The sequence below is a fragment of the Mya arenaria genome, chromosome 2, assembly GCF_026914265.1.
Source record: "Mya arenaria isolate MELC-2E11 chromosome 2, ASM2691426v1".
Lineage (NCBI taxonomy): Eukaryota > Metazoa > Mollusca > Bivalvia > Myida > Myidae > Mya > Mya arenaria.
Window position 1 is genome coordinate 60,751,304 of NC_069123.1, and position 15,351 is coordinate 60,766,654.

The 15,351-nt window shown below is 38.2% G+C and overlaps 2 protein-coding genes across 2 annotated transcripts in view; both read right to left on the reverse strand.

Annotated features, from left to right (window-relative positions):
* Positions 1–727: 727 nt before the first annotated feature.
* Positions 728–9,207, reverse strand: LOC128225179 (GTP-binding protein Rhes-like). Its single transcript, XM_052935235.1, has 3 exons — positions 8,899–9,207; positions 3,396–3,583; positions 728–2,228 (listed from the first exon to the last, which is right to left on the reverse strand). The coding sequence occupies exons 1-3, from the start codon at positions 8,967–8,969 to the stop codon at positions 1,702–1,704; spliced, it is 786 nt and encodes a 261-aa protein (XP_052791195.1). The 5' UTR covers positions 8,970–9,207; the 3' UTR covers positions 728–1,701.
* Positions 9,208–10,371: 1,164 nt separating this feature from the next.
* Positions 10,372–15,351, reverse strand: part of LOC128203874 (nuclear factor NF-kappa-B p100 subunit-like) — a 33,397-nt gene continuing 28,417 nt past the window's right edge. Inside the window, exons 18-21 of the mRNA XM_052905354.1 lie at positions 14,785–14,932; positions 14,000–14,163; positions 13,211–13,316; positions 10,372–12,444 (exon numbers count right to left, since the gene is read on the reverse strand). Coding sequence (XP_052761314.1) covers positions 12,344–12,444; positions 13,211–13,316; positions 14,000–14,163; positions 14,785–14,932 — 519 coding nt within the window. The 3' untranslated portion in view covers positions 10,372–12,343. The remainder of the gene's footprint in view (positions 12,445–13,210; positions 13,317–13,999; positions 14,164–14,784; positions 14,933–15,351) is intronic.

The window sequence follows — 15,351 nt, forward strand, 5'->3', positions numbered from 1 at the left end:
CAGACGAAGTTAAAGAATTTGGTTAATTTCGTGTGCAACCCGCTAGCAGCCTCTTATCTCAGTAACCGGATGTATGCCTTCATTTTCCTAAATAATGTTTCGTTATTCCGCGTTTTTCCCAAAGCACTTATACTTTCAAACAGGTGCCAAGTCACGGATGTATTGACCACGATTTCCTTCAATTCCATGTTAATTTAATGTCACAGATATTAAGAAGTAATATGAAAGTTTATGTAAATATATATTATTTGGCTTACGAATCAGACAAAAACACCTATCAGTTTCCCAAAGGATCATACTGGCAATAGCTCATTCGAACAGCTCTAGGAATGTGTTTGTGTACAAGGGAATGATTCACGCAATCTGCTTATAAGTAATTTAAAGTGACACTCTTATCCAAAATCTATTCACACACATGTAAAACGTACATAAATTTTAAGTGATAAACCTTTAACTTCCTACTAAATAATGCATTTATGGAAAATATTAATTACTGATAACAAGATTGTAACCGTGTATTTAAAAGCTAAAAACGCAAAATAATAAACGAATGCCTTGATGAATGTTAAACGAATTAATATTATCTTCTATCGTCTCATAAGGTAGAAATACCCTGTTTTCTGCACCTTCTTTCAAAGTAAACTCGGTATCATTCATAAGAACCATTGTTTTTGACATTTATTCATCCATTTTGGTACATTAAAACAATTGTATTTATGGTGTTAACTCTTATTTGGGAGTAAGAGTGCATCTTTAACCTATGTACGATAATAGTAGTGTATACAGGTCTTGGACCATGTTTGGTTTAACAATAGACATACATTACATATATCAAAAGTAAGGATTGAGGAGAGAGCTGGGGGCTAAAATTTATACCTCTTTCTCCCCCATGTTTGGCCAAATTATGATGCTATGGTTACTGCTTGCTTAACCAATTGGTAATTTACCATATTTAGACTGAATTTATCCTCGATACACAAAACCCTTCATTTTCACAACCCAAAGACAAAGACCTGAAAAGGTGTTGTTGCCAACTAGTCAAACTTATTCAACAGTTATACCATCACAAAAGTCCCTCTCTACGCTAACGTATTCTGCGCAAAGTGAATCATACTCATTTTGGCAAGCTCACATCTTTGGCATCCAATTTTGATTCGCATTCAATATGCCTGCAGATTTATTTAAATGTGAGTTTTAATAATGGCTTTCTCTTTATATTCAAGATTTACGAAAGCAGCCATCCCAAAATACAGACAGTGTAATGACATCAATAAAAAATTGTTCATCCATTAAACTTCCAGATATATAGCGACAGTAAGCAGTGCAAAGTGTACATGCAATTTTATTTAAAGAAGCAGTATTTTATGCCGTTATAACAGATGTGATAATATCATGGAATTTTTATTGTACATGGCAATAACAAAATAGGATAAATTATATGTGAAAAAGTAAGATTTACAGCATATGCCGTGTAGTCCATAGAAATAATATTCATATATGTATAACTTGACTTGCGTTTTACTGAAAGCAACCAGCTATAGGGATCTATACGCCAGATAGAGAGGTGGCGAATAGTTATTATTGTGCACGTGAAAATACCGTCCAAGTAGTGTTTCGAAACCTCTAAAACTGAAACAACAGTATACAATATACATGTATAAGATAGTCAGTCAAATTGTTAGTTGACTACTAAATACCGCATCACTGTACGGCACATTTGGTATCCCGAGAGTCGCCTCTGTTTACCTTGCGCATGGCCATTTCCGCCTTTAGGTCAGTGCCGACAGAGGGACGGCGGGGGTTGGGCTGTACCACACCGCACGCCTCGCTAACCTTTCGCCGAATGTTCCAGCCCTTCCGGCTGCTCTTCTCCGGATATGAGGGGGTAACCTTCCGGTGCGCTTGCGGACACATTTCCGTCGGCAACTCCGCTATTTGAAACAGACGAACAAAAATATCGACAATATTAATGTTCAGTTTGGCGGACACTTCTAGAACGTCAAAATAACGGTTGTCACTGGAAGCAAGACTTCGCCCCTCTGAAGAGTGGACGGTCCGCGCGTGGTCAGCGTCAAGTTTGTTTCCGACAAGCATCACGGGAATGGGAAGGTGGGTTTGATTTGACCCTAACTGTTGCCGCTTGCTCTCATACAGTTGTTCTAATATTTGATGACACTCGAGGAAGGATTCGCGGCTCGTGATGTCGTACACTAGAATAAAAAGGTCCCCTGAAAATGAACGGAAAATTGCCGTCAATTATGCACAATCATCACATACTATTTATATACATATTTAGGGCGTCAAAGAAGAAACAACAGTGAACAGCAGATTTCCGGTATACCATCTTTCCAGGAACGTGATTTGAACAGACTAGGAGTAGGAAATGTCTCCTGCTTCGAAACTAAATCAATCGTTTGGTCATGACATTTGTCTATTTTGAGCGTACCTCCCGTCGAATTATTAATTAATACATCAAATGAATGATTACTCTTTAAGTACAATCTTAAGCGATTTTTAAATAACAAATGATATCCTACTGTGTGTTTTATTTCTAGAATTTATTTATAAGCTCCAAATATCGTCTACTCACATCTTAAAGACAAATCGCTTAAAGAACGGTATAAAAAGTAGTAGTGTACGAGTACAAGTTCCTTAATTCTACTGTTTCCAAACATAGAGCATGCAAAGTAAGAACCGATATAATATTATGCATAATGTATAATATAAACTTTACTTTATAATACAGAAAGATTGTCATTTCGTTACGGAAAGATTGTCATTTCGTTACGGAAAGATTGTCATTTCGTGTTCTTTCCAAACAACTGATACACTTAAAACAAGTTGATGCTGTGTCAACATTTGAAAGTCTGCTTTGGAAATAGTTTTGACAATGTTGTTACTTCGTGAACATCACCATGTATCACCCAATGTATCCGCTCGATCTATCGATTCCTTAGCAGCGTGTAAATCGTAAACGTACTCAGCAGTGTTCAGTTTGCTTATTTTATGATTTAATAACGGTAGTTTTATGACCAGTTCTTCAAGATGCAATCGTAATCCATTACATCGCATTCTTAACCAAAACGGCACCAAAAATAGCATTCTGTCTCATTTTAACTATGTTAGTTCATATAGGACTTAAATAGAGCCACCATTCGTGAACATACGTTTTCAGTGTGTTTCTTATATAGATGGTAATTGTTTGTTTCAGTGTAAGATCGTAATATATTTAATGATTGACGTACATGTATCCATAAGTCAGGGGAGTCCGTTAAAAGCAAAGATCCTTTTGTAATACAATATATTTTCCCTTAAATGAACATTACTTTGCACATGAGTTCGTTGCATATCGATTGGTCAGCAATTAAGACGTCATAGCATCTCTGTGGCCTTACCTGTTGCATACGAGAGCCGCCTCGTGGCTGGGCAGGGCAGGATACCGGCAGTGTCGAGTATATCTAGGCGATACGCCTGTCTCCGGATTTTGTACACCTTCCGGTGGAAGTTTTCAATGGTGGGCGTGTGCGCCTCCTCGAATTTGTTGTGTAAGAACCGAGACACGATCGACGTTTTACCAACATTCCTGAAATTATGGTTACAATAATACATTTTCTTTTAGCAATACATGGCCATTGACTTGTCTTGGTGCAAATACAACATCGCAGTTGATGGCCCTGTAATGACATTTATAGAAATTATTCCTGTACAGTGTTTCTTTATTTTTTTTATTTTTTTTTAAACTATATAAATCAGTTATCATCGGGCGGTCAAGTAGAATATGACAATATTCGCTTCATCCTGATTCTCCAGTTTAAAGCCTCAAAAGAAATTTATGAAAAGCTTCAGGCAATACTTGCATCATTAGGCTTGTAATGACCTTATTCCGTACCAATAAGTCCTAATTCGACATAAAGTCTTAAATTAATGACATCATTCTGTCACATAAAAGCACTTCTTGCTTTTAGCATTGTCTGGCACTGTGGCGCTTGGTAATGATTACTATTTATTTTCAATCGACCGATCCTAGAAAAAATAAACATTTAATACACATAAACATAATCAGTTTGTATGTTCACGATTTATACGTGTCCTAGCATTGTGTTTCTTCTACCGCCTATCGTGTTCAGGGCTTACCAACGTACAAAGTGGGTGGGGAGGGCGAAAAGAAAGGATTTCAAAATTTCGCTTGTATCATCGGAAGAGTTGAGGCACTTTTTTTCAAGAGAAACATACAACCTTTTACAAAAAATGTTGGTGCAATAACTAGGGTTGAGCACATTTAACGAAGGAACTCTCGGTATATACATGTGTTGGCATTTCGTTTGCATTTTACAGAAAACTTCTTCAAAAAATAATATGTTTCTGTGTCAAAATGTTCCAGAATATCAAATGAACAACGTCCAGAGGCTTGTTCGTGAATGCATAAACACATTCGGCGTGTGGTTTATCACAACCATAAATCAAGACCAAGTCTGAATCCCCAACTACTAACTGGTTTGTACATACTTAAATAGTTAGATATTCGCAAATAACCAACTGGAAGTGGTCGACAAACTAAACATCAACAGCTTACTAAGTATACTATGTACATGTAGTAGATTATTTGAATCCTTAAATTGCAACTAGCCGTTAGTTGAGTACTCGAATAACCAACTACATGTACCAACTGGAAGGTAGTTGGATATCTGAATCCCCAACTTCCAACTACCAAGTACCTCCCAGCTTTACCGCCATACATACATATTGGTGATGGTTATTTCACAAGACATATTTGAAATTCAGTTTGAAAAAGCTATACCTGCATTAATAGCTCATCGTTTTCTCAGTTTATATATCCCTCGTGACTACGGAACATATCATATATCTGGCTCTATCGCCAGTCCTAATAATGGCCAGCCAAATGATGTTGCATTTTTTCATCTATTGGCGTTCCATCAGTTGCAACAGCCGTTTTCAATCCATTAATGAGTTGCAATTGAGAATGTGATTAGAGAGGAGCACGCCACCAGCTTAATAAACGGAAACGGTAGGAGAGGTATAGACAATAAAGTCATGTTTCTAGAACGGCGATCCTAAAAACAGGAAACCAGATCGTACGTCGCTGATGTTCCATTAACCGTTTGCGGTTATTTGAAAGTTCAAACAACAACAAACACACTTGAAGACGTGTACAAGCAAAGTGATAATGACAATTATCTTGAAAATCTAAGTCGAGGATCATATGTGTGGCGCCAACGTAGGTCATATATGCTCAGATCTTCATTAAGTCGAGGACCGTATGTGTGGCGTCAACATAGGTCATATGTGTTCAGATCTTCACTAAGTCGAGGACCGTATGTGTGGCGCCAACGTAGGTCATATGTGTTCAGATCTTCATTAAGTCGAGGACCGTATGTGTGGCGTCAACATAGGTCATATGTGTTCAGATCTTCACTAAGTCGAGGACCGTATGTGTGGCGCCAACGTAGGTCATATGTGTTCAGATCTTCATTAAGTCGAGGACCGTATGTGTGGCGTCAACATAGGTCATATGTGTTCAGATCTTCACTAAGTCGAGGACCGTATGTGTGGCGTCAACATAGGTCATATGTGTTCAGATCTTCACTAAGTCGAGGACCGTATGTGTGGCGTCAACATAGGTCATATGTGTTCAGATCTTCATTAAGTCGAGGACCGTATGTGTGGCGTCAACATAGGTCATATGTGTTCAGATCTTCACGAAGTCGAGGATCATGTGTGCGGCGCCAACGTAGGTCATATATGCTCAGATCATCACTAAGCCGAGGAACATATTTCAGCAAATACTGTGTGAAATCTCGCTGATTCTTCACTCTTTTCAATACTAGAATCACGCTCCTGGTTATGACCGACTGTATACATTTTAACAAATGTTGTTCCACTTCTTTGTGTCATTTACTTGTTTCCTTAGAGCAAGATTACCGTCTGAGGTTTGTAATGTTACATATATAAATCGGACAGACTTAAGAAAACGGTCAGCAATATTTTGATATATTTTTCGGTTAAGGCGACGCGTAAACTGTTTATCTGGGTTTAACACAGAACGAATATATTTGTACACTCTACTCTTCGAAGACATTACCTTTACCCGGAGGTGTAGGCTTTCGCGGGCACAATATTTACTTTTGTTTATGTCTTGGACGACGCCGTTAGAGAATCGTATGAGAATGCTCAATTGTATGCTCGCAAAGAAAGGTGGTCTGGCTGTCCATACATTTGATTTTTAATTTCAAGTAAAAATGTTAAATTGACATACTATCACACATTTCTGGCAGTTAACTTTATTTATACATTCATTCACTAATCACAAAATCATGTTGACGCAATGGTTTGCTGATCGTTTGGACAAAAATGTTGTTGCATACACAAGGATCATTCAGACCTCGGCGACGGAGTCAAATTCTGCTCCAACGGCCTGGATCTTTGTCTTTGTACTCAGGTGAAAGTCGATTAATTTCCCATTAACAATGCCTTTGTATATCAGATATATCTTTCCATGAACATGTTGTTGACCGGGAATGACTCCCAATATAACCTCACACAGACATTTGTCAACAATGAATTGCATTGTCTCCGAGTAATTGAACAGACCACTTTTATCTTGAGACGAGTCCGGGAGTTGTAATAAGTCTTATCTGTACACCCTCTTGATGGCACGAGGTCCACATTTTCTAGGCATTGCCCCAGTATTCTTGAAGGTAAGATCTCCACTTTCTTGAAGGCAATACCCTAAGGTTCTTAAAAGCAAGATTTCTACCTTTTTGAAGGCACGACATCCACTTTCTGGATAGCATTACGCGCAAATTCTTGAAGGCACAACATCCACCCTGTTTATGCCACGATGTCCACCTTCTTGATGGCAATACGTCCACCATCCTGATGGCAATACGTCCACTTTCTTGAAGGCACGACTTCCACCTGCTTGAATTCACGACATCCACCCTCCTGATGACACGAGATTCACCTTCTTAAAGACACGACGTCCACATTATTGAAGGCACGACTTCCACCTTCTTGAAAACACAACATCCACCGTCTTGAAGGGACGACATCGACCTTCTTGATGTCACGACGTCCACATTCTTGAAGGCACGACATCCACCTGCTTGATGTCACGATGTTTATTTTCTTGATAGCAATACGTCCACATTCTTAAACGCTCCACATCCACCTTCTTGATGCCATGATGTCCATATTCTTGATGGCACGACATCCACCGTGTTGAAGGCACGACATTCACCTTCTTAAAGACACGACTGTCATTTTCTTGGAGGCACGACGTCCACATCTTTGAAGGCACAACATCTTCCTTGAAGACACGACATCCACCTCCTTGAGGACACGACATCCGCCTCATTGAAGAAACAGCATCGGCCTTCTTGACGAAACGACATCCACTTTCTTGAAGGCACGCCATCCACCTTCTTGAAGGCACGCCATCCACCTTCTTGATGTCACGATGTCCCTCTTCTTGAAGACACGACATCCACCTTCGTGATGGTAATATATCCACCTTCTGGAAGGCACGACATCCACCTTCTTGATGGCAATACGTCCACATTCTTGAAGGCAAGCCATCCACCTTTTTGACGCCACGATGTTCACCTTGAAGGCACGACAACCAACTTCCTGAATGCACTACATCCACCGTGTTGAAAGCATGGCGTCCACCTTCTTGATGGCACGGCTTCCACCTTCTTGAAGGCAATACGTCAAGTCTCCAGAAGGCAAAACGTCAAGCTTCTTGAAGGCACGGCGTCAACATTCTTGAAGGCAATGCGTCCAGCTTCTTTAAAGTCTGACGTCCACCTTTTTGAAGTCACGACATTCACCTTCTTGAAGGCACGACGTCCAACATGTTGAATGCATGGCGTCCACCTTCTTGAAAGCAATACGTTCGCCTTTTTAAATATATGACATCCAACGTATTAAATGCATTGCGTCCACCTTCTTGAAGACACGGCGTCCACCTTCTTCAAGGCACGATTTCCATCTTCTTGAAAGCACGACTTCCAGCTTTTTTAAGGCACGACTTCCATCTTCTTGAAAGCACGTCCACCTTCTTGAAGACACGACATCAACCTTCTTGAAGACACGACATCCACCTTCTTCTTGAAGACACGACGTCCACCTTCTTGAAGGCACGACGTCAACCTTCTTGAAGACACGACGTCCACCTTCTTGAAAGCACGACTTCCACCTTCTTAAAGACACGAAGTCCACCTTCTTGAAGACACGACGTCCACCTTCTTGAAGGCACGACGTCCACCTTCTTGCAGACACGACATCCACCTTCTTGAAGACACGACGTCCACCTTCTTAAAGACACGACATCCACCTTCTTGAAGACACGACGTCTACCTTCTTGAAGACACGATGTCCACCTTCACGAAGACACGACGTCTACCTTCTTGAAGACACGACGTCCACCTTCTTGAAGGCACGACGTCCACCTTCTTGAAGACACGACATCCACCTTCTTGAAGACACGACGTCCACCTTCTTAAAGACACGACATCCACCTTTTTGAAGACACGACGTCTACCTTTTTGAAGACACGATGTCCACCTTCATGAAGACACGACGTCCACCTTCTTGAAGACACGACGTCTACCTTCTTAAAGGCACTACGTCTACCTTCTTAAAGTCAATAAAGGTAGGACGTCCAGCGTGTTGAAGGCATTGCGTCAGCTTTCTTGAAGGCACGACTTGGTAATTCGTCAACAAGGGCAAGAGAATGACAGATGAAATTGTGTCGAAACAGAAAGATTTTAATCATTTGATCAAAGCTTAATCCCCAAATTATATTCAGAAGCAAATAAATGTAGTAGATTGTTAATTTATAACATCTTGATCATAAAAGATCGAAACATTACTTACGAAGATCCGAGGATTACAAGACGCTTGCAGTTCTCCGGCGGAGCATTATCACCTTTGTCCAAGAGTGACATTTTTTTTCAAAATTACTAAATTATATATTTTTAAAAACAAATATAAGTCACACCTCTACGTTTGCTAATTTCTTTAATCGCATAGGTTACCAGAAATTCACATTTCAGTTCAAATGCAAAATGAGAAAATAACTGAGACGATTTTATGAAGCTTCGCTCGCTAATCCAGCTTCAGTTTTCCCAAGCACGGAACATCATTGACGACACTCTGAAAATTGTCGCAAATGAAATGATAATGAGCGACTCCTGTTGTCTTCCAATAACAAATCGCTGAAACAGCGCTGAGCAGAAAACATATTATTTACGCATTGAATTTATTGGAGAAACACAAAGCCGGTTTTGCAAGCATACGAGTAATGTTAGCGGTTCGCCGAATGTGCGGTGGCCCCAGATTGCATTGGTAGGATCGTCTCGACGGAGATTCTTTGTCATACATGTAGGCTTCAAGCCGTCTTTGGAAATGATTAGTTGCAGCAATGCTACAGAACTTATGAGACATGTACAGAGCCTGGCCGTGTTCTATTTGACATGGCCTGGTCCCTTTGTCTTCCCACTTCTGGGTTGGGAAACGTTTTAGATGTAATTCATCGTTGTACAACCACTATTTCGGATGTAATTTATCCCTTCGGTTCTCCTTTTAGTTTTCAACACCGCCCCGCCATACCTCCCACCCCGGCTTACCCCACCATGGGATTGGTCTGAAAGAAGGGGGTGCATGCCTGATCTCTTCATATGTCGAGTTTAGTTTAAGACAAGGAAATCTGTACAGGGGTTTGTGCTCGAAAGCCGTGTTTATACTTATATTCCACGTCCATATCCATAAAGTTATACGTTCTTATTTGGAGTAATAAACACAAAAGTATCAGTTTACAATTGGCGTTTTTAGCATATGTAAGAATAAAAGAAACTAAATATGCCTAATGTACTCAAATATTACCTTCATTTGTAAGAAAACGACCAGGCCAAAATCAATTTCCATCTCCACGACGCCGTAATTTATTTTTTTGCATTTCTGTTCTCTTTGCCGTCATAACCACTCATTCAGATTCCTAAACAAGCCAGTCAGAATTTACTGTCGTGACATAAAACTTCTATTCGTTACCATGGGAATTCGTGACACGGGCTATAAAAATATCACTTCTTCGACAAAATATTTATTTAAAGTCCATAATGTCGCAAGTGAGGTGAATTTGCTACAAATAAAATGTTCAGCACATTAATATTCATTTTATACTTGACAAATAAAGTACCACGAAACATTGCTGTGTACATGTCTACCTGTTAAGACACCCACAAGATAACAAGTTGAAATGCTTTCCTGGTTTTTGGTAATTATCGACTGTTAGGTAGTGTAGTGTCAGTTTCTTTGGAACATACATTGTAATGTAATTCAGTTAACAAGTTCTTATTTAACATTTATTGTAAGCAATGTTAGTGCAAAGAGTACAGTAATCAACAACACAAACCAGGCACTACATATATATATGTGAACTGTCCTCGAAAATGACCAATCTTTAACATGGGCGGACACAATCTTTAACATGAGCGGACACTGGACAATTGGCAACTTCTGGTTATCATCAACATACCTGTATGAGTCTAGCCATCTATCAATACAATACAAGGATGCAAGTAAAGCAATGGAAGTCAACTTAAAACCATAGTAACCTTTGGTAATTATAAGTGAGTTTAACAAACAAAATATGTATGTGCATTTATATACACATAACGTCTACATTGTAGCTGGGTTTATTTAAAAAAAAATCAAAATTGGACTGAGCCTGATACCAGCATAAATCCCGTCCCTCCTGCTATTATGTGTACCCATCCTGGATGACAGAGTGTTAAAAAAGGAAGACCACACATACATGTTACCATACAAGTACTGTTTCGCATAGCTCTCTAGATATTTTAGTTATGACATATAACTTGCAAGAATGCCTGATTTTACAAATAATGAGATCATAACCCTTAGATAATGTTTCATTCAAAATGACATAAGTCATGAAGGATACAACAGAAAAGATGCTTCATGAAACATATAGTAAAAATGAAATGCTTCATTCTTGTTTTAAGTACCAGAAACTATTATTTTATATAATATTCACGAGTCAATATTTCATGAGAGTAATTTTCCTATTTGATCTTCAATCCCATTAAATTCAATTATCGTAACAACTTCTTGAATCAAAAGGAAAACAGTCATTTTGATTTTCAGCTGCCTAAAAGTAAGTTTATTCAGATTAAAACAATATTAGCGAGATTTACAAATCTGCAAAGAAACTGTTTACTGCTACAACTTCATTCATTAACAAAAGAACATAAATATATAAAGATAAACATTCAACTCTAAAAATGTAATCAAAAATAGAAATTTGCATGTACAAAATAAGAAAAAACTATAATACATTAATTAAAAACACAACATAACAAACAGTATATCTAGATTTACTTTGGATCAGAGGTAAGTGAAGGGTCCTTCCTCACCTTTGTCTATCTTGGCATAAATGTATTTTGAACCATTAAACAAAGCCTCATACTCATGTGTCAATGAAATTTAAATCTCATCACAAAAAAATCTCTAGATGCCATCATTACCCCGATCATTGTCTACGTCAGCAACTTGGAGGCTGATATTTTCATAATGACCTGGACATCAATCATGAAGTTTCAATCCAATCTATTTGGCCCATTTTTAAGCCACATCAATGGTGAATTATGTGTTGGTAAAAGTAATATAATTTGTCTGTACAACAACAACAACAACACAATTTCTGCCTTGACCTTGGGAGTTTTAGAGGTCAAATGCCTCATCTTATAAAAGTTCCAAAAACAAATAATATCAAAAGATTACAATTAAATTTGAATGACAAATACATGACACAAAAAACAACACTTCAGCTCTATGAAATATTGAAGAACTTGCCAGAAGTCAGGAAAGATCATTGAATAGTCCTCTCTGTGTACAAATACTTTACCGTAACAAATGCAAACAGACCTGCAAAATGCAACATGTATCAATATTGTTCACATCAGTCAGTCCGTCTCAAACATGTGGAGTTCTCCTAGGTCTAAGCATCATGTTGAGCTTTCCCAAGTCTAAGCATCACTTAATCAGTACTAATAGCTGAACACAGATCAGACTATTATAAGCATTTCTACACACCATGTAATAAAGGCTCACAGTGAATGTCCGAGGCCCACTGAAGTGCACATTTTACAACTGTATCAAAGTGCTCACTAATTTGTTGGAGGCCACCATTTAAGTCACAGTGTAATTATACAAATTGAATGATCACTATGATGCAGTCTGTACTCATGTTCTGGTTGATCACTATCACACAATCAGTACTCTATGTTCCTGTTGATCACTATCACGCAATCTGTCCTCTATGTTCAGGTGAGGATGCTTTGCTCAGACTCTCCTCTACCCCTGAATCATACACTGGGTCTTTACCGGCTATCTTCTCAGGCGCTGAAATAGAAATAACACAGTTTCATTTTGTTCTTTTATACCAAATGTCACAGAGTAATATCTATATACAAAATTCTGATATTAGACTCGTAGCCCTTTTCAACTTTTGTGCATGTTGGACAAAACTGATACAAGAAAATTAAGGGATTCTTTAAGGGACTAGAAAACAGATGGTCCCAAAATCGGCAATTTAAAGTATTTCCTCAAAATAAGCCTAGAATTATCAATTCGAGATAGTAAAGGGCCATAAATACATCATTTAACACGATTAAAATAATATTTTATCGCTGTCTCTGCTGACTTTATCCATTTAAAAATAGCGCAAGTGAAGGTTCCATGATTTAATAGTACTACAGATACATATACCAATGCTATTTTTAAATCTACCAGGATTTCCATGGTAGACAAACCCAGTAAATTTGGCATTGAAAAATATGCAATAACTGAGAAAGATACTTGTGTCCAAGGTATGTGATGCATCAGTAAGTAATATTCAATGCATTATACACAATATCAATTTTGTAATCGTTTGACAATTTTTTAAAAAAATCCTGCAATAGTCCCTTTACTTTTACTTCTTTTATTTTCATGAAACTATCACAATTCTTTAGACCACAGAAAGATGACTTCTCCAACAGAGGTGTTACTGAGGCAGAAACGAAGCACTGTGTTTAACTTATCACTACCCTTTACTTAACAAAAGCCGAACAACTACATATCACTATAATGACGGTCATCTGACTTGAAACAAGCCCGCATATGTTACCTTGTTCAGGTTGAACTGTGACTGCCTTCTTCAGAATGTTGACACAGTCTGGTCGCTTGATTTCCTGCAATGCCTGAACCAGTCGAGCTATTGTGCCTCCACCGGCCTGAAATTGAAGAAACACTTCATTAATATATCATGATAAATACATTCAGTCTGATATGTGTCAGAGTGATAATTCCAAATACCTTCGAAATGTTATGTCTTTCTCCTAAATTTTCAGGAATTATGAAATATGGAAAGGAAACAGGAAATATTTCTGTCTGAGAAGTCATCATCATAAATTACCAAGACAAAGGCAAAAAGATCTGATGATTCTTGCACAATACATTATGTCCTCCATAGGAACCTGGACAAATGTATTACAATAATGTAAGAAATTGAGAATCCCATCTTCGAATGCATGTACTTCCATACAAAGATCTCAAGTTTTTCAATACATCTCTGATAATCATAACCAGAGCACAGCAAGAAGACGCCAATGCTGGTCCATTTTCCTCAATTGCCAAAGGGGTGTAACTCCACAATCACCTGTGAGTTATGGCACTTTCTTTACATGTGCATATATTGTCTAAGTAAACATGTTCACCAAGATTATTGTCAATATATATTTTATTTTTTTGCAAGTTATAGCTTTGAATGCTGACACGAAGACTAGGAAATTAATTTGACTTTTTTATAAAATAGATCAGATAAAAATTTCTCTTCAATAATGCCAGACATTTTTTGTCCTTCAAGTAAACATTCAATATCTGTGAATGAATTACTTTTATAATGTCTATTACTCACCTCATACGAGTCAAAGAGGAGTCTAGTGGGGCTGCTACTCCCTATCTGCCCATGGAAGAGGCGGGTGAGCCCCAGTCTCTCAGCTAGGGGGACCCAGCCCTGATTGATGTCCAGTATCTGTGACAGGTGCACACGATCAGGGTAATTAAGTCTGTACAGGTCTCCTGAAATAATGCATCAACCTGACGTAAAACTGTTATTTTGTGTGTGTTTTTCATGGAGTAAGACATTTCTTTCCTAATCATTGCTTTAAGAAACACACATCTACATATATTGCAATACAATATTATATCAGCTGTGGTCATAATAAAAGATAATTTACACATTAAACTGTAGTTATTCTCTTTTTCAATGATATAAATCACTTTTATGTGTCTATGAGAACAAGCCATAAAGAAACCTTGTTATCTATGCCATATGGTGCACATAAAAGCCTGGAATACAAGGTGTGTTCACAAGTAAATAACAGGAATATATACACCTTTTTTAACCTCTTCTAGATGAGTGCTGTGACTCACAGGCTTATCAGGTTTGTATAGGGGTGCAGGCAGCAGGCCCATAAGGGACTTTAGACAGTGGGGGATTGGTGACAGGTGCAACATGGACAGACTCATTGAGATAACCTCTGGGGAAATAGTCTCAGCCAAGTTTTACATGAAATGATTTCTGATACCTGGAACAACTCCCATCCCGATAATACGGTAGTTGACATACAGCTGTGTGATAGGACAGGGTTTAAATCAACAAAAAAATATTTCAGATATGAATTAACTATTCCCCCTTACCTCCAGAGTGGAGGGATCCAATGCCACTGCTGTGCCTGGAGGAGAGGCTGAGTGATGCCAGTCGGTCAGTCGTCCCCGACAACAACCCTTCCCCATCCTCATCCGACTCCAAACTTGAATATGGCTCACCATTCAGAACGCGCAGGATCTGTTATAAAGATACATAGAAATATTGTAATATTGCTTTAATTTTTTTAACCAGTACAAACATTAATAAAAGTTAAGCATTACAGAACATACAAAGTTACCAGTACAAGAATGATGCAATACTTTTATATACTTGAAATACTTAAAGACTCTATTTATCATCCATTAACAATTCTGTTATCCCCAAGGCTAAGTAGACTGTCAGCAATAATTGACTGATGAAAATAAATGGCACAATTATCAAATACGGAATATTTGCTGAACAATCAGCAATCCCATTTCATCAAGTCAATATTTCACAGCACAAGTCTCTGGTAAACATCAATTCTAGGGAAATGTTCAAACACTCAAAAGAATCAGACACTTTAAAAGGTACCATTGATGTTTTAATATATAAATGAACATATATCTATCAGTTTT